Source organism: Oryx dammah, unplaced genomic scaffold, assembly GCF_014754425.2.
Source record: "Oryx dammah isolate SB20612 unplaced genomic scaffold, SCBI_Odam_1.1 HiC_scaffold_12, whole genome shotgun sequence".
Taxonomy (NCBI): domain Eukaryota; kingdom Metazoa; phylum Chordata; class Mammalia; order Artiodactyla; family Bovidae; genus Oryx; species Oryx dammah.
Genome location: NW_024070196.1, coordinates 29346006 through 29368345, shown reverse-complemented (window position 1 = coordinate 29368345; position 22340 = coordinate 29346006). Strand labels below are relative to the sequence as shown.

General features: G+C 34.8%; 1 protein-coding gene across 2 annotated transcripts in view; it reads left to right on the top strand.

Moving 5' to 3' along the window:
* Positions 1-22340, top strand: part of LARP1B (La ribonucleoprotein 1B) — a 121536-nt gene that overhangs the window by 85098 nt on the left and 14098 nt on the right. For both annotated transcript variants that reach the window (XM_040250509.1, XM_040250510.1), the window contains exons 13-16: positions 6203-6411; positions 6862-6968; positions 21215-21375; positions 21725-21869. In XM_040250509.1, the coding sequence (XP_040106443.1) occupies positions 6203-6411; positions 6862-6968; positions 21215-21375; positions 21725-21869 (622 nt within the window). The remainder of the gene's footprint in view (positions 1-6202; positions 6412-6861; positions 6969-21214; positions 21376-21724; positions 21870-22340) is intronic.

Genomic DNA, 22340 nt, shown 5'->3' with positions numbered 1-22340 from the left:
GTAAATACTTGGAGTGGGATTGCTGGGTCTTGTGGTAAGTGTTTTTAACTTTATAAGAAACTGTCTAATTGTTTTCCAAAGTGGCTATGTCATAAAAAAATATGATAAGCATCATCAGCATCTTCAGTAAGTTATAATAATCCTTTTCCTGGTGGAGGGCCTCGCCTCAGTGTTGATGGCTGTTGACTGATCAGGGTTGTGGTTGCTGAAAGTTGGGGTGGCTGTGGCAGTTTCTCAAAATAAGAGAACTATCAAGTCCACTGAATTGGTTGACTCTTCCTTTCATGAACAGTTTCTCTGTGACATTTAATGCTGTTTGATAGCATTTTACCCACAGTAGATCTTCTTTCAAAATTGGGAGTCAGTCCTCTCAAACCCTACCACTGCTGTATCAACTAAGTTTATACAGCATTCTAAATTCTTTGTTGTCATTTCAACATTCTTCACAGCATCTTCATTAGGAATAAGTAGATCTTATCTTAGGAAACCACTTTCTTATGAGATTACAGCAATTTAGTCACCTCTTCAGTCTCCACTTCTAACTCTAGTTCTCTTCCTGTTCCCACTGGTTGGGACTACACTTTGAAAATTAGTACTTTAGCCTAATCCTTGAAATATCAGTCTTCTCTGATAAACTTTTAGCAGAAACTGTATGGTAGACAATCACAATTGATATTCCCAAAGAGTAGATGGCCTGGTCTTCTGTGTTTTAAAGCTTTTTTGAGGTATAATTTACACAAAATTAACTCACTTTAAGTGTATAGTGTGATTAATGTCAGTAAATTTGTATATTTGTACACCAGTGCCATAATTTAGTTGTTTTGTTTCTGTTTTTAAAAATTTATTTAACTGTGCTGGGTCTTAGTTGCAGCACGTGGGATCTAGTTCCCTGACCAGGTATCAAACTCAGGTCCCATGCATTAGGAACATGAAGTTTTAGCCACCATATTCCCTGGAGTCGGAAGTCCCTCATAATTATTTTTAAATTGTGTCATGCTAAAAGTTACCTCACAATCATTTGCAGTCAGTGTCAGCACTCAATTTCAGCCTGATATAACCAATGATCTGCTTTCTGTCTTTATGTTTTTGTATTTCCTAGAAATTTCATATAAATGGGATATATGATTTGTAGTCAATGTGTCTGGCTTCTTTCAATTAATATAATATTTTTGACATTAATCCATGTTGTTGCTTATGTTAGTACTTCTCTCCTTTTTGTAAGGTATAGTGTTCTGTAGTATGGACATATTTCATTTTGTTTATCCATTAAATAGATGTATATTTGTTTTTTTTTTCCACTTTTGGCTATTATGAAAAATGCTATTTTGAACATTCACATATAAGAGATGGCCCATGATTTTAATTAAAAAGAAGTTATAATATCTAAATGATATTTGTATGTCATCTTTGTATTTTATAAAAAAATACTTTTTAATATATTCTTATTTCCTAACTAGTTATATTTCTAGTAATGTGATTTTTATACTGAATATATTTTATGTACTTGCAATTTTCTTAACTATTTTTGGTAATTTTTTTGTCAAAATATTATAAATTGGTAAATGATACACTATACAAATTTTGTAAAATGTTTCTTTTTAAATAACAAAAAGTACTCTATAGATCTTAATCTTCATAAAATTGGTATATCTGCTGTTGGTGATGGGTCAAATTCAGGCCGAATTCAACTTGGAATAAAATAAATGTAAAAGTGAAATAAAACTTTAACTTTTTAATATGAAAGTGTTCAGATAAAAATAAAAGCAGAGAGAACTGTTAATGAACTCCCATGTACTTATTTTGCGCTTCCCCTTGTGGCTCAGCCGTGAAAAATCAGCCTATAATGCAGGAGACAAAGGAGACTCAGGTTCAATCTCCTGGATCGGGAAGATCCCCTGGAGAAGGAAATAACAACCTACTTCAGCACTCTTGCCTGGAGAATCCCATGGACAGAGAAGCCTGGAAGGCTATAGTCCATGATATTTGGACTCTCTCTTTGAGAGAGTTGGACAGGACTGAAGCACCTGAGCATGTTTACTGATGTTATCACTGAGTTTAGATGTTATCAGCCTGATCTATTCATCATAAAGTTTCCCTTAATTTTTTTTTTTTCCCCCAAGGCTTTTGTTGCTAGAGCAGTTTTAGGCTGATGGCAAAATTTAGAGGAGGGTACAGAGATTTCACATTTACACCCTGACCCTAGCTTACTAGCTATTACCCATCTGGTGAAAGAGGTTGCCTCCTCAGAGCAATAGCCCACATCAGAGTGGTATATTTGTTACTATTGATGAGCCTACATTCACACATCATAATCAGCAGAAGTCCATAGTTATATTAGCATTTACTTTTTTTTTTTTTTTTAGTTTCTGTTTTTCTTATTCTTTTAAAAAAGTTTTTAATTTATTTTTGGCTGTTCTGGCTCTTTGTTGCTGTGTGTGAACTTTCTGTATTTGCAGTGAGTGGGGCCTACTCTAGTTGTTATGTGAGGGCTTCTCATTATGGTGGCTTCTCTTGTTGCAGAGCATGGGCCCTAGGCTTCAGTAGTTGCAGCATGTGGGCTCAGTAGTTGTAGCTCTTGGGCTTAGTTGCTCTGTGACATGTGGAATCTTCCCAGATCAGATATCAAACCCGTGTCCTCTGCATTGGTATGAGGATTTTTAACCACTGGACCACCAGGGAAGTCCCACCATTTACTCTTGGTGTTGTATATTCTGTTGATTTAGATAAATGTATAATGAAATGTAGTCATAGTTATAGTGTCATATATAGCATTTTCACAGCCTTAAAAACTTGCTCTGGGTTCTACCTATTCATCTCTGCTACCAGCCCCTAGAAACAACTGTTTTTCTTAATCATCTCCATAGTTTTCCTTCTCCAGAAGGTCAAATAATTGGAATTTTGCAGTGTGTAGCCTTTTCACATTGAATCCCCTCACTTGGTAATATGCATTTAAGGTTCCTTTGTGTCTTTCATAGTTTGATAGCCCATTTCACTGAATAACTATCCATTGTCAGGGTATATGATAGTTTATTTATCCATTTACCTACTGAAGGACATCTGGTTGCTTCCAAGTTTGGGCAGTTATAAATAATACTGCTTTAAATATCCATGTGCAGATTTTTGTGTGGACGTAAGTTTTCAGCTCCTTTGGGTAAGTACCAAGGAGGGTGACTGCTTGATGGTATGTAAGAATATGTTTGGTTTTGTAAGAAACTTCCTAACTGTCTTCCAGAGTAGCTGTACCATTTTTCATTTCTACAATACCACCATGAATGAGAGTTCCTGTTACTTCATATTCTCATCAGCATTTGTTAGTGTTGTCGGTGTTCTGGATTTTGGCCAGTCTAATAGATGTGTTGCAGAATCTCACTGTTGTCTTACTTTGCAGTTCCCTGATGATATCTGATGTGGAGTATCTCCGTGTGCTTTTTGCCATCTATATATCTTCTTTGGTAAGGCTTCTGTTAGGTCTTTGGTCCATTTTCTAATCAGGTTTTTGTTGTTATTGTTGTTAAATTTTGACAGTCCTTTGTATATCTTGGATAATAGTCCTTTATCATATGTGTGTTTTACAAATACTGTTCGACAGTCTGTGGCTTGTCTTTTTATTCTCTTCGAAGTGTTGTTCTCAAAGCCGAAGTTTTTCCTTTTACAGAAGTTAGTATAGCAATTATTTCTTTCATGGGTCGTTAAATCTCTCCTCAGCATTTTACCAATGATTTTAGCAGATACTGTTGAATATTTTCCTGATCCTCTATTTCACTAGAGTTGCAATATAGTCATCTTCTAATTTTGTTATTCCTTTTATGTTTCTTAACCTAGAATTCTGTAAGGAAGAATTTTTTCTTTTAATTAACTCCTTATTTACTCTGGAATTCAATTTACAAAAAAGGTTAAATTCTTTTTTCTTTCCTTGTATTCTATTGATCATTTTCAGAATAATGAGTTGGTGCCATAGCAGCCTAGAAATTTGATTAAGTTTTAAAGTAACCATTATGAACCCATGGGGTCTGTTTATTTGATGTTCTTAGGCCAATTCAGTCATTGTTTTGACTGGCAGTGTCTCCTAAAGTTTGCTGCTATGTCTTCATGAACCATGCTAATATTTTCATTTTTAACTTCATTGCTTTCTGGCTCAAGATTTCCTAGGCTTTTGTAATACTTTGTGCTTCTGACTTTTTTTTTTTTAAGGAGACTGATCAGTGGGAAGTGGAATTTAGAAGCCATAATCCATATGCTAGGAAGCTTACTATTTCTGGGTTTTTATCTTTGAATATTTCTTTTACAAGGGCACTGGATTTACCATATTTTTCAGTGTATGCTCCTACTTTTAACCCCTGAGATTGTGTGTCATCTTACCATACAGAAAAATACCATTAACACAATTCAGTTAAGTTTTTCAGTCATTGGATGGGGATATACTTTTTCCTAGGCACAATTGTAGATCCCGGTGTACATATATAGATTGTGGCCCTTGCTTTCAGAGAAGCACTGAGATTTACTGCTAGCATTTAATGGAAGATGTATAAGAAAATAAATTTCAATTTAACAAATCTAAAAATAAATGGATAAAAATGCAGAGGTGGCACAAAAAATAATTGATTAATGATTAATTCTGTTGCCAGAAGATGTTTGAAGAATGCTACACATTCCCAGAGAAAGTACTCAGCATTTGTGCTGGATTTTAAAGAAATGATATGAGTCTAGTTGGGTGTAAAAAGATGAGGGAAAGGGACTTTTAGATACAGGAAAAAGCATATGAAAAGATATGATGCAAGAAAACAAGAGCAACAGAAAATAAGAATAACAAGTAGGTTGCTATTTGGGGCACCAAGATTGAAATGGAAAATGACAATAGAAGCAAAACTTAAGCAAAATAGGAGAGTATTATATGCCATGATAAAGAGCCTATGCCTCTCCTAGAGGCAATGGGGAAAAAACCTGAAAATTTTTAAGCAGAAATATGAAATGACCTAATTTGCTTCTCAGAATAATTATTCTGGCAACAGTAAAGATTATGGACTAGGAAGGAAAATACCAAGATAGTGAGACTAGGTAACAGAGTGGGTTTACAAACTTGTGTCTAAATAGTACTTGGAATGTATTAGGTACTCAGTAATATTTGTTGAGTGAACAAAAGTTTATTGTATGAATCAAAAGAAGTTGATAAGTCTGAATAAAAACCACGTAGAAATAGAGCCTGCAGTTTTGACACTTTAACTTGATTTGTTTGCTTGCTTACTTAGTGTTTTACCTTCAGATTTTCACAAACTAATTAATAAAAACAACCCAACAGGAAAATAATCAAAAGGATATGAATAGCAAGCTCACACAAGGGAAATCTGAGTGCTGACTATATAAAAATATGCTCAACTTCACTAGTAGCCAAAGAAATGCAAATACCTTTTAAATCCCCTGAGATGGAAAAATATTTAAAAGTCTAAGCAAAACCTAGCCTTGACTAGGATAACTGCTAGTCAAAGTATGAATTGGTGAAACCACTATAGAAAGCAGGTTGGCAAACAGTATTTAGTAAACCAGAAGATGCACATTGCGCTTGACTCAGTATTTTCATTTCAGATATAAACCCTAGAGAAATACTCATACTTGTACAAAGAGACATGTTCAGCAATGTTCACTGCACCACTATTGATTATACCAAAAATGTAAAAACACTGTCTTCAGGAGAATGAATAAATTTTAATATTTTGTATACAACATGATATTCTGCAGCGTAAATGAATAAACCAAAGCCATATGAATAGAACCTGAATAATGGTCACAAACAAAATATTGACTGAAAAAGCCTGCAAAATGATATTATACTGTGATGCCATTTATATCAAGTTAATTATGCAAAATAATATTACTACATATATAGAGTAATAGATAAAAATATCAAATATAAAGGCCTGGTTATCTCTGAGGAGGAAAAACAAAATGGGATTAGGAAAGGTTATTAGGCATATTTTTCTTTAAAAAAAAAAGTTTGAAACAAAGCAAAATTGAAATTTAGTTATCTAGATGATGTGTAGACAAGTGTTTTTTTCTTTTTAAATTCTTTCTTGTATATTTGAAATATTTCTAATGAAAAAAGTACTCTGAGAATAGAGAATTTCAGAATTATCATTGTTCTCAGTAATAAAATAATTTTTCTAGCATTGAAATACTTTTAACAGTTTTTTTGTTTTTGTTTTTGCAGATTTGACTGATGAATTAGCTCAGAAGCTGTTTGATGTTTCAGAAGAATCTTCAGCAACAATGGCCCGTTCATTGCCCACAGCAGTTCCAGAATCTCCCAGAATTTACCCTGCAAGGACACCCAAGACACCGCGAACACCTCGATTACAAGATCCAAACAAAACACCAAGATTTTATCCTGTTAAAGAACCCAAAGCTATTGATGTAAAGGTACACAGAACACCAAAAATATAAAGCCTACATTTTGTATACTTCACCATTACAAAATGAAACTTTTTTAGTTTCTATCACAATAAAAAAATTGTATTTTAAGTTGCAGGAATTCGTTAAAAAAATGATATTTTACCACAGTGATGTCTTCTCAGGTTAAGGAATAACTTCTTTACAATGAATGGATAGTGTTAATTAAAGATGATCAGAAGGTATAATAAAGAATCATTTTAAGCTGTGTTTTCTTTAATCCTTGTTTTGAAACCTTAGCCATGCTAAGTTTTGTAACTTGTATGTAAGATGTTTGAGTTTTGTGACTTCATATGATTTCATAATGTGTCATCCACAGTCTGAAAATGTTTGAGTTGGTTCATAGTCAGAGGGTTTTAATTTACTTGTGAGGTTCACACTACTGAAAGTAATTGCAATGTTTGACTTCTTTTTCCTTAGAGTCCAAGAAAGAGAAAAACAAGACACAGTACAAATCCCCCTGTAGAGTGTCATGTTGGTTGGGTAATGGACTCCAGAGATCACGGGCCAAGAACCTCCTCTGTCAGGTACTGTATCTGTCAAACATTGCTTTGTTCTTGATTTTAAGTTCACTGGAAACGGTTACTAATTAGATATTTGGGAACATTTAAAAATTGATATGTTAGCAAGTTATAGAACAATGAAAATAGTAAAAAGAAGCCAAAGAAGAGGAAATAAGTGAGACAGTTTTACAATAAGTATGTTAAGGAATAATTCAGTAGGATAGTTTGTTTTTTTTTTTTTCCCCCTTTTTGAAGTAATTTCCACAAATGTGTACTCTTAGATTAAAAATATTTAGGTCTATTAAAGTTATTATCTTTGGAAAGATTCCGAATATTTTGTGGCATAGTAGGTTCTTAGTGAGTTAATGTGCTAAACAATCTGTTCAAACTATGTAAAGGATATGGAAATAAAACACATTAATATTTTAGAGTTTTTCCTTTGGGGGAAAATAATTTAGATTAGCTGGTTATTTTTCTTTTAGCTTTAATTTTACAAAAGACTATTATTTATCTGAAAAGAGATGACAGAGTGAACTTTTACTATGCCAGTTAAATACATTATAAAAATATGATTATGCTATGTCCTGTACAGTGATTGCAGAGGTGAGTTACTATTGCTTTGTGTTTCTTGAAAACCTGTCTTGCATTTGTATAGATATTTTCAAAATAATTATCAATGAGTTTTAGGAAAACAAATCTTTTTTGACTGGTTACTATAAGGGAAGAATTAGTTTTACTCAAAGAAAAACTAGAGAGTTTATCATGATCTGAAAATCTCCAAGTATTTCTTTTCAGGGATATTCATGTGGTACTTTTCATTTTGTTCTCATTAGATATATTTTCCTTAAAAGATAAAATGTCTATATGCTCTTCTTGCACATCTATTGTCTACTTACAGTTATTTTGTATTCTAAGTCATTTTCAGAGTTTGTTTCTTTATTATTTTTTATTGGAGGAGTATGTTTAGAGATAAGTAGATAATGATGAAAAATGTTGTACTGATATATAGCAGAGAAGACGATATATATAGTTGCTGCTTTTACAGACCTTAATTTGGAGATGGCAGACAAGTATGTAATTACAATAATGAGGGGTGAGATTTTTTAACTGACTTACCTTGTAGAGTTTTAGTTACAAGCAAAATTGAGTGGAAGGTACAGAGTTCCCTTATACCTTTTGCATCGCCTGCCTCCCTCACCATAACCTTCCCCACTATAAACATTCATATCTTTTTAAAAATTTTATTTATTTTTAATTGAAGGATTATTTAATTGCTTTAACATATCTTTTGACCAGTTACATTAATGTAATATTGATTGGATTTAAATCTGTCATCTTATATTCTATTTGTCTTGTCTATTCTTTGTTCTTTTTTCCTACTTTATTTTGGATCAACTTGGTTTTTGCAATGATTCTGTTTTATCTCTACTATTGGCTTGTTGTATCTCTCTCTCTTTTTTTAAACTAGTCTTCTAGGGTTTATAGTGTACATTGTAACATATAATCTCCTTTCAAATGATACATCATTACATGTATAGAATAAGAACCTTACTATAGTAAAGTTCCATCTCTTCCCATCCTTTGTTATTATTATTTTTTAGACAATTAGGTTTTAAAACAATTAACAGGAAAAAGGAAGTTTTAAAAATATTCTCATTTTTACCATTTACAATGCTCTTCATTTCTTAAATATTTCTTGTGCTGGTCTATTGGCAATGAATTCTGTTAGTTTTTATTTAACAAGAAATGTTTAATAAAAAATTAAATTGAATTTAAGAGTAAAGCTGAAAGAAATTAAATATTTATTCATTTAAAATAACAGTGATAAATATTCTATATTAACATAAATAAACATTTTAATGAGATACAGCTCTCAAAACAAAAAATTCCTGAATAGAGTGGTATTTGCCTTAAAGTTTTACATATTTGTTTAATGTTTTGTTTTATATGAGATAACTGGATTCTCATATGTTTCTATATTCAGTCTTGTCATTTGTGGGGTTTTTTTGTTGTTGAAATAGAATAATAAAATCCAGGGAAGGGAGACATGTTTTAGTAGCCTTTTCAGATAATTGAAATTTATTCTTTGATATTATCCAGAGTAGATATTCTTTGATTTTATCCAAAGTTGAACAAGTGGTAGTTTTGAAAATATTAGTTGCAATATGGAATCTGAAACCATATGTTAATGACTTTCTTATACTCAGTGAAGTTTTCGAACTCTGTTAAATTAAAAGCCACTGGACTTCTTCCACTTTGAATGGCTCTTTTGTCATGCATGCTTTTGTAACATCATGAATCATTGGTGACCTGGAAAACTTGATTAACTTAGTTATGCAGACTTCTAAATGATGACATATCTCAAAATAAAATTTCAAAGTAATCACATTTTAAAAAGTCACCCCTGAGGAGGAGAAGGAGGAAAAGAGGAGGGGAAAGAGGAAGCAAGAGAAAAGAGAGGAGAAGAAAGAGAGAAGGAAACACCATGAATGTCCAACAATAGGGCATCAGTTACACATATTGCTTTCCAAAGATACAAAGAAGAACTCCACAACCATTAAAAAGTTATTGCTGGCTAGCTTACAGTATTTTCTTAAGAGGACCCCTAGAGAAAATACAACCAACACAAAATGAATGAGTATATCACACGTGCCTGACATACAGCATTAAATACGTGATGAAGAGAGGAAGGCCAGCCTGGTGGGCAGGCACTGAGGAGTACACACAGTTCTGGATGTTTATTGAAACCAGGCCTCAAAGCTGCAAGTGCAGAAGGAAGATTCTCAAATCTCATGATAGAGACCCCGTGAGGGCAGTAGCATCTATCAAAGGTGATGTTGAAACCCCCACCAGGTGGAAGAAGTTAACTGTGTGCTGCCCATAAGCATAGATACCCCATACCCATTGGAACCAAAATTAACTCCTGATACCTCCCCACCAACCAGTCAGCAGAATGAGAACTAGTTGATCATGTACCCCACAATCCCCCACCCTCACCCTCTCTTTTTTTGTTGTTATTGTTGAAGTATAGCCAGTCTACAGTATCGTGGCAATCTCTGCTGTATGGCAAAGTGACTCAGTTACACATATATAAGTGCTGCTGTGCTGCACACAGTTGTCGTGTGCTACTCTTTGCAACTCTGTGATCTGTAGCCTGTCAGGCTCCTCTGTCCCTGGAATCTCCCAGGCAAGAACACTGGAGTGGGTTACCATTTCCTCCTCCAGGGGATCTTCCTGACCCAGGGATTGCGTCTCCTGCATTGTCAGGGAGATTCTTTACCACTGAGTCATCTGGGAAGCCTGTTATACATTTGTTTTTGTTTTTTTTTTCATATTTTCCATTATGGTTTATCCCAAGCAATTGGATATAGTTCCCTGTGCTATACAGTAGGACCTTGTTGTTTATCCATTTTAAGTGTAATAGTGTGGATATACCAACCCCAAACTCCCAGACCATCCCTCTCGCTCCCTCCTTCTACCTTGGTAACCACACATCTGATCTTGGTCTGCTTCACCCTGTCTTTAAAAACCTTTCCCTGAAAGCCATTGGGGAGTTCGGGTATTTGAAGCATTAACTTCCTGGATGCCTTGCTTGGTGCCTTAAAATAAACACACTAAGAGAGTAATGTCAGGCAGATAACAGAGTGGGAAGGAATAAGTAGGTATTTGTCTCACCACTTAAACAACAATTATATTTTCAGAAATTGCCTGTATTGACAGTTTTGGAACTCTACAGTCTTTTTAAACACTTAAAGCTTCCAGAGGAAAGCATGTTGGGTAAATTGTCAATATTGGTTGATGTCAGCCTTTTGTGTAGTAGCAGCTGTCTATCTTCCACCACCCCCAGCCCTGTAACTGGCATTTGGGAAGATGGCAACCCCCACTCTGGTATGGCTTGCTGGATCCAAAATAGGCAATGAGGACTTTGTCCTCCAAATGTTGGAGTTTGTATTCCGACTGCTAACTGCCTCTGATCAGCAAAGTACAGACAGAGTCTGGTGGCCATTGTTTCATCCACACTGGCTGAATGTCTTTTTTTGTTTTTGTTTTGACATTCAAAAGCAACCAGTAATAGAGGGAAATTTAGAAAACAATCACCCATGCCCAAGAAAAGATGTAGGCTCAGAAAAATATCTAAGAGACTTTAAGCTTTCACTTCAGACTTACCTCAGCACAGAATTACCCTACAACAATTGAGAAAAAAGAAAAAGAAAAAACAGCAAACCCTGGGCAAAAGGGAGAATTTGATTTCCAGAGTTACCACAGTATAAGATTCAAATTTTCATTGTTAAACAAAAAAATCACAAGGCTTACAAAGAAATAAAGTATGGTCCGTTTGAAGGAATAAAATTAATTGATGAAAAACGTACCTAATGAAGCTCTGATTCCCATTTTTCTTAATCAGAGTCTTTAAAACTGCTGTTTTAAGGATACTCAAAGAGTTAAATAGATATAGACAAAGATAGCAAAGCAATGTATGAAGAAAACAGGATTTTCGAGAGAGAGAAATTACATAAAGGAACCAGAAAGGAATTCTACAGCTGAAAATACAGTAACTAAAATGAAAAATACACAAGGGGGTTCAAAAGTAGCTTTCATTAAGCAGAAAGAAAAGAATAAGCAGACTTAAAGATGGAACAGAAAGAATGAAGAAAAGTCAAGCAGTATCTAAGGCATCTGTCAGATACATGAACTAGACCAGTACACACACTGTGAGAATCTCAGAAGGAAAAGAGAAAGGGGGCAAGAAGAATATTTGAAAGAATAGTGGCTCCCAACTTGATAGAATATATGAATCTACAGATCTGATAAGCTTAATGAACTTGAAGTAGGATAAACCAGAAGAGACTAACTTCAAGACACTTTATAATGACGCTATTGAAAACCAAAGACAAAGAGAAAATTCTGAAAGCAGCACAAGAGAAGATACTCATCATATACAAGGGATCCTTAGTAAATGTATCAGCCAGTTTCTCAGCAGAATCCTTGTAGGCCAAAAGCCAGTAAACTGATACATTCAAAGTGCAGGGGGGAAAAAACCTGTCAACTAAGAATTCTTTATCTGGCAAAACTGCCCTTCAAATTTGAAAGACAGTCAGAGATAAAGCCTGAGGGGAGAAAAAAGAAACAAAAGATACATTGATTTAGAAAAAAGGAATAGAACTGTCTTTGCTCACAGATGACATGATTGTTTATGTAGAGAGTCATAAATAATCAATATACTCCTGGAACTAATATGCAATTGCATCAGCATTACAGGTTACATGGTTAATATACAAATGTGAATCACTTCCCTATGTACTGGCAATGAACTGGTAGAATTTGAAATTAAGGGCAAAATACTATTTGCATTATCACCTGCCCAAAATATGTACAAGATCTATATGAAGAAAAGTATAAAACTCTGATGAAAGGAATTTTTAAAAAAACTAAATAAATGGAGTTATATTCCATATTCATGGATAGAAAGAGTACTGTCAAGATGTCAGTTCTTCCCAACTAGATCTACATATTCAAAACAATTCCAATAAAAAAAATCCCAGGAAGTTATTTTGTGGATTTTAACAAACTGATTCTTAAATTTTTTGTGGAGAAGCAAAAGACCCAGAATAGCCAACATGATATTTAAGAAGAACAAAGTTAGAAAATTGATGTAACCTGGCTTCAAGACTTACTGTAAAACTACAGTGATCAAAACAGTATAATATTGGTGAAAAATTTGATAAATATATGAATGGAACAAACTAGAGAGCCCAGAAATAGATCCACATAAATAAAGTCAAATGTCTTTGACAAAGGAGCAAAGGCAATACAGTGGAGCAAAAATAATCTTTTTAACTAATGGTGCTTAGCACAATTGAACATTCATATGTAAACAAGTCTAAACATAGATCTTATGTGCTTCTCAGAAACTAACTCAAAGTGGATCAGAGACCTTGAAGATAACAGGAGAAAACCTACAATCCTGGGTTGGATGTTGACTTTTTAGATATGATGCCAAAAGTGAAATTTGTGAAGGAAGAAATCAAGAAGCTGAACTTGATAAAAGTGGAAAACTTTTGCTCTGTGAGTGACACTGCCGAGAGAATGAAAAGACATGCCACAAAGTGGCAGAAAGTATTTATAAAAGACACATCTGAGAAAGGACTATTGTCCATGATATACAATAAAACTCAACAATAAAGCTCTTAAAGAACTCTTAAAACTCAACAGTAAAACAAACAAAATTAAAAAGCACCTGTTAGAAAAAGGGCCAAAGACCTAACAGGTACCTCACCAAATAAGATATACAAATGGCAAATAAGCACATGAAGATACTCCATCCACATCATATATTATCAGGGAATTGGAAAAGTGAGACAGCAATGAGATTGTACAACACACCTGTTAGAATGGCCAAATCCAGAACACTGACAACACTAATAAATGTTGGTGAGAATATGGATTAACAGGAACTCTCATTCACTGGCAATATTTTGGGATCTAAAATGGTACAGCCATTTGGAAAATAGTTTGGAAGTTTCTTACAAAACTAAACATACTCTTACATACCATCTAGCAGTCACCCTCCGTGGTACTTACACAAAGGAGCTGAAAATTTATGTCCACGTGAAAATCTGTGCATGGATATTTAAAGCAATTTTATTTATAATTGCCCAAATTTGGAAGCAGCCAGGATGTCTTTCAAGTGAATAAACTGTGATATATCCAGACAATGAAATAGTATTTGGTAGTAAAAAAGAAATGAGCTATGAAACCATGAAAAGACATGGAAGAACCTTAAATGCATATTACTAAGTGAAGGGATTCAATCTGAAAAGGCTACACACTGTAAAATTCCAACTATTTGACATTCTGGAAAAGGAAAACTATAGATAGAAAGACCGATTTTTTCTAGGGGTTGAGGGGAAGGAGAGATGAATAGTTGGAACTTAGGGGATTTTTAGGCTGTGAAAATACTACGTATGACACTGTAATGATAGCTACTTCTTGTTATGAAGTATAGAATGCACAGCACCAAGAGTAAAGGCTAATGTAACTGTGAACTTTGGGTGATTATAATGTTGTCAGTGTGGATTGGTCATTTGTAACAAATGTTACTACTCTAGTGGTAGATGTGCTGGATGTTGATAGGGGAGGAGGCCGTGGTCTGGGGAGCAGGGAGTATAGATGGTATAAGGGAAATCTCTATGCCTTCCATTCAATTTGCCATAATGCTAATGTTTCTTTAAAAGATCAAGTATTCACTAAAAAAAAAAAAAAGCTGAAGGAGTTTGTTAGATTTGCCAGATTTTGAGAGTTTGCTAGATTTCCCCAGTAAGAAATGCTAAAGGTAGTCCTCAGTTTGAAATGAATGGACACTTGACAGTAACGTGAAGACATATGAAGAAAGAAGCAATTTTGGTAAGAGTTTTACTGTAATTTAACTTATAACTCCACTTTTTACTTTCTATGTTATTTAAAAGACAAATAACTTTAAAAAAATACTGCTTTGTTATATAGTATATAAAGATTTAATTTAATCAGTAACAGAAAGTAGGGAACAGATATGTTGAGTAGAGTTTTTATTAATTATAATCCTCATGACTACTACAAAGAAAAAATATATAGATCATATATAAGAGGAAATGATAAGAGAGTCGAAATATTTTATTCAGAAGGAAAAGAAACAACACAAAAGTTGACAGTAAGAGGAAGTGAGGGACAGCAAATCTATAAGGCATATAGAAAACTAATAACAAAATGGCAGGTCCTTCCTTACCAGCAGTTACTTTAAATATGAATAGACTTCATTTTCCAATCAGAAGACAGAGATTGGTAGAATGGTAAAAAACATGATCCAACTATATACATCTACTAGTTAGTGTTAGTGTTAGTCGCTCAGTCGTGCCCGACTCTTTGTGACCCCATGGACTGCAGTCCACCAGGCTCCTCTGTCCATGAGATTTTCCAGGCAAGGATACTGGAGTGGGTTGCCATTTAAATTCAAAGACACAAAGAGATTGAAAGTGAAAGGATGGTAAAAGATGCACATTTGAGAGAGCTGGGGTAGCTGTTTTAATATCAGACAAACTATACTTTAAATCTAAGCAAAATGCAAGAGATAAGGACATTATATATTAATAGAAGGTTCAATATAGAAGACATAGCATTTATATAACTAATAACAGCCCCTCAGGAGATATATGAAACAAAAATGGACAGAATTAAGAGGAAAACTAAACATTCTGTAAGCATAATTGGAAATTTCAATACCCTGCTTGCAATAATGCATAGATCAGCCAACCCAACATAAAGTGATTAACAAAATAGAGTACATAAACAACATTATAAGGCAATTAGACCTAACACATTTAAGAATTTTTCACCTAACAATAGTGTGTGAATAGTGTGAAAAGTCGCTCAGCTGTGTCCGACTCTTTGTTACCCCTGGACTTCTCCAGGCCAGAATACTAGAGTGGGTAGCCTTTCCCTTCTCCAGGGGATCTTCCCAACCCAGGGATCGAACCCAGGCCTCCTGCATTGCAGGCAAATTCCTTACCAGCTGAGCCACAAGGGAAGCCCAAGAAAACTGGAGTGGCTAGCCTATCCTTTCTCCAGCAGATCTTCCCGATCCAGTAATGGAACCAGGGTCTCCTGCATTGCAGGTGGATTCTTTACCAACTGATCTATCAGGGAAGGCCGTATTACCTAACAGTGGGAGAATACAAATTTTTAAGATCACGTGGGGCATTCACAATAGACTATCTGTTTGACCATAACAGAATTTCTAATAAATTTTAAAAGAGGGGTCACACAAAGTATCTTCTCTGACAACAATGGGATGTTAGAAATCACTAACAGAAGGAAAATGAAAATTCACACATATGTAGAAATTAAATAGCACATTCTTAAGTACCCCATGGGTCAAAGAAGAAATTACAGTGGAAATTAGAAAATACATTTGACCCTCCATACCCATGGATTTCTCATCCTTGAAGGAAAAAAATGAAGATGCAAGAAACTCAAATCAGAAATGAAAATGGAGGCATTATTACTGACATTACAGAGATAAAAGGGATTCCAAGAGAATACTATGAGCAAGTTGTTATATATCAACAAATTACATAACCTAGAATAAATTCCTTGAAACACATAAATTAATTACCTAAACTAATTTAATAAAAAATTCAACCCACCTATAAGAAATAAAGAGATTGAATCAGTAATCAGAAACCTCTAACAAAATTCTGAATCAAATGGTTTCACTAGTGAATTCTGCCAAATATTTGAGGAAGAGTTAGCACTAACTCTCCTCAGACTCTTTAAAAAAACTGAAGAGAAGGGAATAGTTATTCCATTGAGGCCTGCGTTACCCTAATACCAAAGCCAGATAAAGGCATCACAAGAAAATACAATTACATCCCAGTATCCCTTATGAATATAAATGCATATGTCCTCAGAAAATATTAGCAAATTAAATCTAACAGTGTATTAAGAGGATTATTCACCTTGACAAGTGGGATTTATCCCAGTAGTGTAAGTGATTCAATATAATATAAGGAAACCAATACAATACATCATATTAATAGAACCAAGGGAAAAAAATATGTAATCATTTCAACTGACATGGAAAAGTTATTTGATACAATCCAATGTCCTTTCATTATTAAAAACTCTTAGAATGCAAAGATTAGAGGGAAAATTCCCCAACATGATAAAAGGTATTTATGAGAAACCATGGTGGGCCTTATACTCTGGTGAAAGACTAAGAGCTGTCATCCTAAAATCAGGAACAAGACAGGGATACATGCTTTTGTCACTGGTATTCACTGTTGTGCTGGAATTCCTGTGTACAAAATACATATAAATCAGTTGTCTTTCTATATGCAGCACTGAACAATTTGAAAAAAAAATCAGAAAGCAATTATATTTACATTAGCATCTTAAAAAAAATAAATACTTAGGAATAATCTAACCAAGGAAACGAAAGACACACGATGAAAACTAAAAAAATTTAGTAGACCTAAATAAATGGAAAGACAGCCCATTTTCATGGATAGGAAAACTTAACATTGTTAAGACATTATTACAGTTCTAAGTGATCTATATATATTTGGCACAGTCCCTACAAAAATGGAAAAAGCTTATCCTCAATTTTTTATACAATTGCAGGGAACTCTGGAAAGCTAAAATGACCTTTAAAAAATAAAATTGAAGGACCAACACTTGCCAACTTTGAAAGATATTACAAAACAGTAATTAAAACAGTTTGGTCTTGACTTAAGGACAGACATGTAGACTAATGGAATTGAAAAAAGAATCTAGAAATAAACACTGTCATTATGGTCAGTTTTTTTTCTACAATGGTGTTGTTCAGTGAAGGAGAGGATCATCTTTTTAATAAATGGTGCTGGGAAACTGGATATCCAGTGTGTGAAAGGATGAGATCCATACTTTACACCAGATACAAAGAAATTAATCGGAATGGATTGAAGACATAAACTTAAGAGCTAAAACTATAAAACTCTTAGAAGAAAACATAGGGGCACATCTTTATGATGCTAGATTTGACAGTGGTTTCTTGAGCATGACACAAACGCACAGGCAATAAAAGAGAAAAATAGATAAATTTTACTTCATCATAATTATGCACTTTTGTATAAAAAAGAATACTATCAAAGTGGAAGGACAACCTACTGAATGTGCTGTGCTTAGTCACTCACTTGTGTCCGACTCTTTGTAACGTTATGGACTGTAGCCTGCCAAGCTCCTCTGTCCATGGGGATTCTCCAGGCAAGAATACTGGAGTGGGTTGCTATGCCCTCCTCCAGGGGATCTTCCCCACCCAGGGATCAAACCCAGGTCTCCTGCATTACAGATTCTTTACCATCTGAGCCACCAGGGAAACCCACCTAGTGAATGAGAGAAAACACTTGCAAATTATATATCTGATAAGAGGGTTAATAGTCTGAAAAAATCTTCAACAACTTCAACAGTAACCAAAAAAAAAAACCAATTCAAAAATAGGGAAAGGATTTGAATAGATATTTCTCCAGAGGAGATATACAAATGGCCAATAAACCTGTGAAAAGGAGTGTAATATCATTAATCATTTGAGAAATGTAAATCAAAAACCAAAATGAGATATCCCTTCACACCCATTATGAAGGTGTTATGGACTGAATTGTCTTTCAAAAATTATATGGTGAAACCCTAACCCTGCCGTGTGATTGTATTTGAGATATGACCTCTAAGGAAATTAAGCTTAAATGAAGTTGTAAGAATGGAGCTCTAATAAGATAGGACTAGTGACCTTAATAAGGAGAGGAAGAAACACCAGAGATCTCTCTCTTTCTGCATGTAGACAGAGAGAGGAAAGGCCTTGTGAGGACACCTTGAGAAGGTGGCTCTCTGTAAGCCAGAAAGAGAGACCTCCTGAGAAACCAAAACTTCTGGCACTACGATCTTGGACTTCAGGCCTCTAGGACTGTGAGAACAGAAATTTCTATTGTTTAAGCCACCCAGTCTGCAGTATCTTGTTATGGCAGTTGAGCTGACTAATACAGATGTGTATGATTTTAAAAACTGAAAGTAAATGTTTGTGTGGATGTGGAGAAATTAGAACCTTGTGCTTTGCTCTTGGAAATATAAAATGCTGCAAGCCATTGTGGAAAAAAGTTAGGCATTTTCTCAAAATGGTAAAACATAAAATTACCATATAACCTAGCTATTTTAATTCCAAATCTATATCCAAAAGAAATGAAAAGTGTCAGTTGAACAGATATTTTTATGCCCATGTTTACAGAAGCAGTATTCATAATAGCCAGAGGGTGAAAACAATACATGGTCCATCAACATATGACTAGGTAACACAATAGGTATATACATACAATGGAATGTGGTTCAACCATAAAGAATAATGAAATTTTGATTTAAGCCTTGACTTGGATGGACCTTGAGAACAAACATGCTTAGTGATATAAGGCAGACTCAGAAGGATGAATTTAGTATGCTTCCACTTATATGAAGTACCTAGAATAGTCAAATTTCAAAGACAAAGTAGAATAGAATTTATTGGAGGCTACAGGGAGAGGGAAAGTATTATTATTTAATGAATAGAGTGTTGGGGATGATAAAGAAGTTTTTGGTAGAGATAGTAGTGATATAATGTGAATATTTAATGCTGATGAGCCACTAAACTAAAGAATGATTAAAATTACAAATATCATATATATTTTACATCACACACAAAGTCTTAAAAAAAAAAAAACCGCCACTGATTTCATTAGGTAAGTGTTTAGGTATGAATGGAAACTACTAGGCTTATGGTAACAAACAAAAAGCTTCCAAAATCCTTATTTTTGCGTGAAATTTGGATTTTTCCTCAACTTTTTGTTGAGGAAACAAACAGATTCATGTGTTCATTTTCAAGGAAATGACTGAGCCAAAACAAAGTCTGAATAACTATAAGTTGTTGGTTAATCTAATTAAAAATGGTATTCCATGAAAAAAATCAGCTAGTCCAGGTCACAACTTTTTTTCAGGAGTGCTTTGACTTAGTACAACTGTCATAGTACTGCTGTAACAAATATATCATAGACTGAGGAGCTTAAATAGCAAGTGTTTATTTCTCACAGATCTGAGATTAAGGTGCCCACAGATCCTGTGTCTGGTGAGGGCCTGCTTCCTAGTTTGCTCATGACCATCTTGTTGTATCCTCACATAGCAGAGAGCTGAGAGAGCGGGAAGTACTCTTATATCTCCTCTCGTAAGGGCACTAATCCCACTTATTATGAAGGCTCTGCCATCATGACATATTTACTCCTAAAACCATCACATTGGGGGTTAGGAAGTCAACACAGTCCATAACAACAGCCGTCATACTTTGATATGCTTCAAAAGTGCTTTTCTCCTCCTGATTGTTATAATAAACACATAGAATGAAATTTACCATCTCAACCATTTTGAAGAGTACAGTTCAGCAGTGTTAAGTATATTCACATTGTTGTGAAACATCTCCAGAACATTCTCATCTTGCAAAACTAAAGCTTCTGTTCCATTTTGTCACACGCAGTAAGACGTACTCAAGTGTTGAGATTTCATAAAGTTAATTTTGTTTGCTTCATCAAGGATCTCTTAAGATAAAACTGGCAAAAGAAAAAAATTCAAGTATTAGATAGCAGTGAATAATACAACTAGTAGTAAGTAAAGTTTGGTGCCAATGCTTCAGTTTGCATCAGCAGTTTTATACACCATTGCTTTAGTACCATCAGTACAAATGTGAACACAACGAAGAGGGCAAATAATGTCTAAAATTTTGAAAATAGTTTTGACCTTGCAGGCTTTCTGAAAGGTTCTAGGAACCCCTCTAAGTATCTGCAGACCACATATTGAGAACCAGTGACTTAAATCAGTTTTAGGGAGATTACTTTGGTGACAGCATAGAGGAAGGAGGTTGGAAAACCCAGACACCAGTTAGTTCGGGTGAAAGGAAGAAAGCCTCAATTCGAATAATAGAGTGAAGATGAAAAGGAAAAGATGGATAAAGGTGAAATTTCAGAGGTGAAATTGATCTACAGAGATGTAGGTATGTCTTTGGAGAAGGCGATGGCACCCCACTCCAGTACTCTTGCCTGGAAAATCCCGTGGACAGAGGAGCCTGGTAGGCTGCAGTCCATGGGGTCGTGATGAGTCGGACACAACTGAGCACCTTCACTTTCACTTTTCACTTTCATGCATTGGAGAAGGAAATGGCAACCCCCACCAGTGTTCTTGCCTGGAAAATCCCAGGGACAGGAGAGCCTGGTGGGCTGCCATCTATGGGGTAGCACAGAGTCGGACACAACTGAAGCGACTTAGCAGCAGCAGCAGCAGCAGGTATGTCTTTAGGATAATGAAAATATTGTCTGCCGGATTTTACTCCTCATTTCTACTTATTCAATTTGTATTATTAACTGAATTACTCATAAAAATTGAAAATTTCTCCAGTACCATAAGAAAAAAAAAGTAAACTAAATTAACAGATCTGGAAAAGAGGAGTAAGCTAGCTGGTGAGTTATCTGCTTCTATTTACTGTTTCAGGTTGAGGATTTATGACCATGTCCTTTATCAACTTCTGAATTAAACCATGTGTTGAACATGAATAGCTGTATATCATTAGTTTAGGAGAGTTTTAGGGGCTAATACCTTCACTGTTCAGACTCTCAGTAACAAACAGTGCAAATTGTTTTAAACACTTGGTTCTCAATATTTCAGTTTGAAGGTTTTTTTCCCCCCTCTTCAAACAGCAGTTCAAATGCTTCGCCTTCAGAAGGTACACCACTAATAGGAAGTTATGGATGTACTCCTCATTCATTCCCAAAGTTCCAGCACCCTTCCCATGAACTTTTGAAGGAAAACGGCTTTACCCAACAAGTGTACCACAAGTATCGTAGAAGATGCCTAAGTGGTAAGATGCTTTCCTTTATATAGTCAGCTTTAAGATTAAAACGTAATTGTAGCAAATTCAAGTTATAACATTTAATATCAGGTTAAATATTCTTTTATTTTGTTTTGTTTTAATTACCTTAAATGTTTTTATATATTCTTTATTCATGTATTTTATAGTTTAGATACATTAGGGAATAAAGTTTACTGTATTCTCATTACCATTGACAAATGTTTAAACTTGAGCAATGAGTCAGAAAAATGATTATTCTTTGTTTAGAAGAAACCCAAATATGTTTTTGGGGATTAATGTATTTCAGCTTTCTTTATTTTATGCTATGTAAAATGTCTGCCATTTTGACTTTTTCCAGAGAGAAAACGTTTGGGAATTGGCCAGTCCCAAGAAATGAATACCCTCTTTCGTTTCTGGTCCTTTTTCCTCAGAGATCACTTCAATAAAAAAATGTATGAGGAATTTAGACAACTTGCTCAGGAAGATGCAAAAGAAAATTACAGGTCAAATATTTTCTCATATTTTTACACTTGGAGGGAATTTTTATTTTTTAAAGTTGATTTATTTTTGGCTGCACTGGGTCTTCATTGCTATGCATGGGCTTTCTCTAGTTGCACCAAGTGCATGGGCTTCTCACTGCAGTAGCTTCTCTCTTTTCAGTGCACAGGCTCTGGTTCAAGTGGGCTCAGTAGTTGTGGCTCACGGACTTAGTTGCCCTGTGGCATGTGGGATCTTCCTGACCCAGGCATAGAACCCATGTCCCCTGCTTTGGCCAGGAGATTCTTAACCACTGGACCATCAGGGAAGTCCCTGAAGTAGTCTGATTTTGGACTGTGAAAATACCATGTGATAGCTAAGGAAAAGACTGTATTAGTTTTCTGTTGCTGCATAGCAGAATACCCCAGAAATTAAAAGCTTAAAATAACAAACATTGATTAGGTAATAGTTTCTAAGGGTCAAGGCTCCAGAAACAA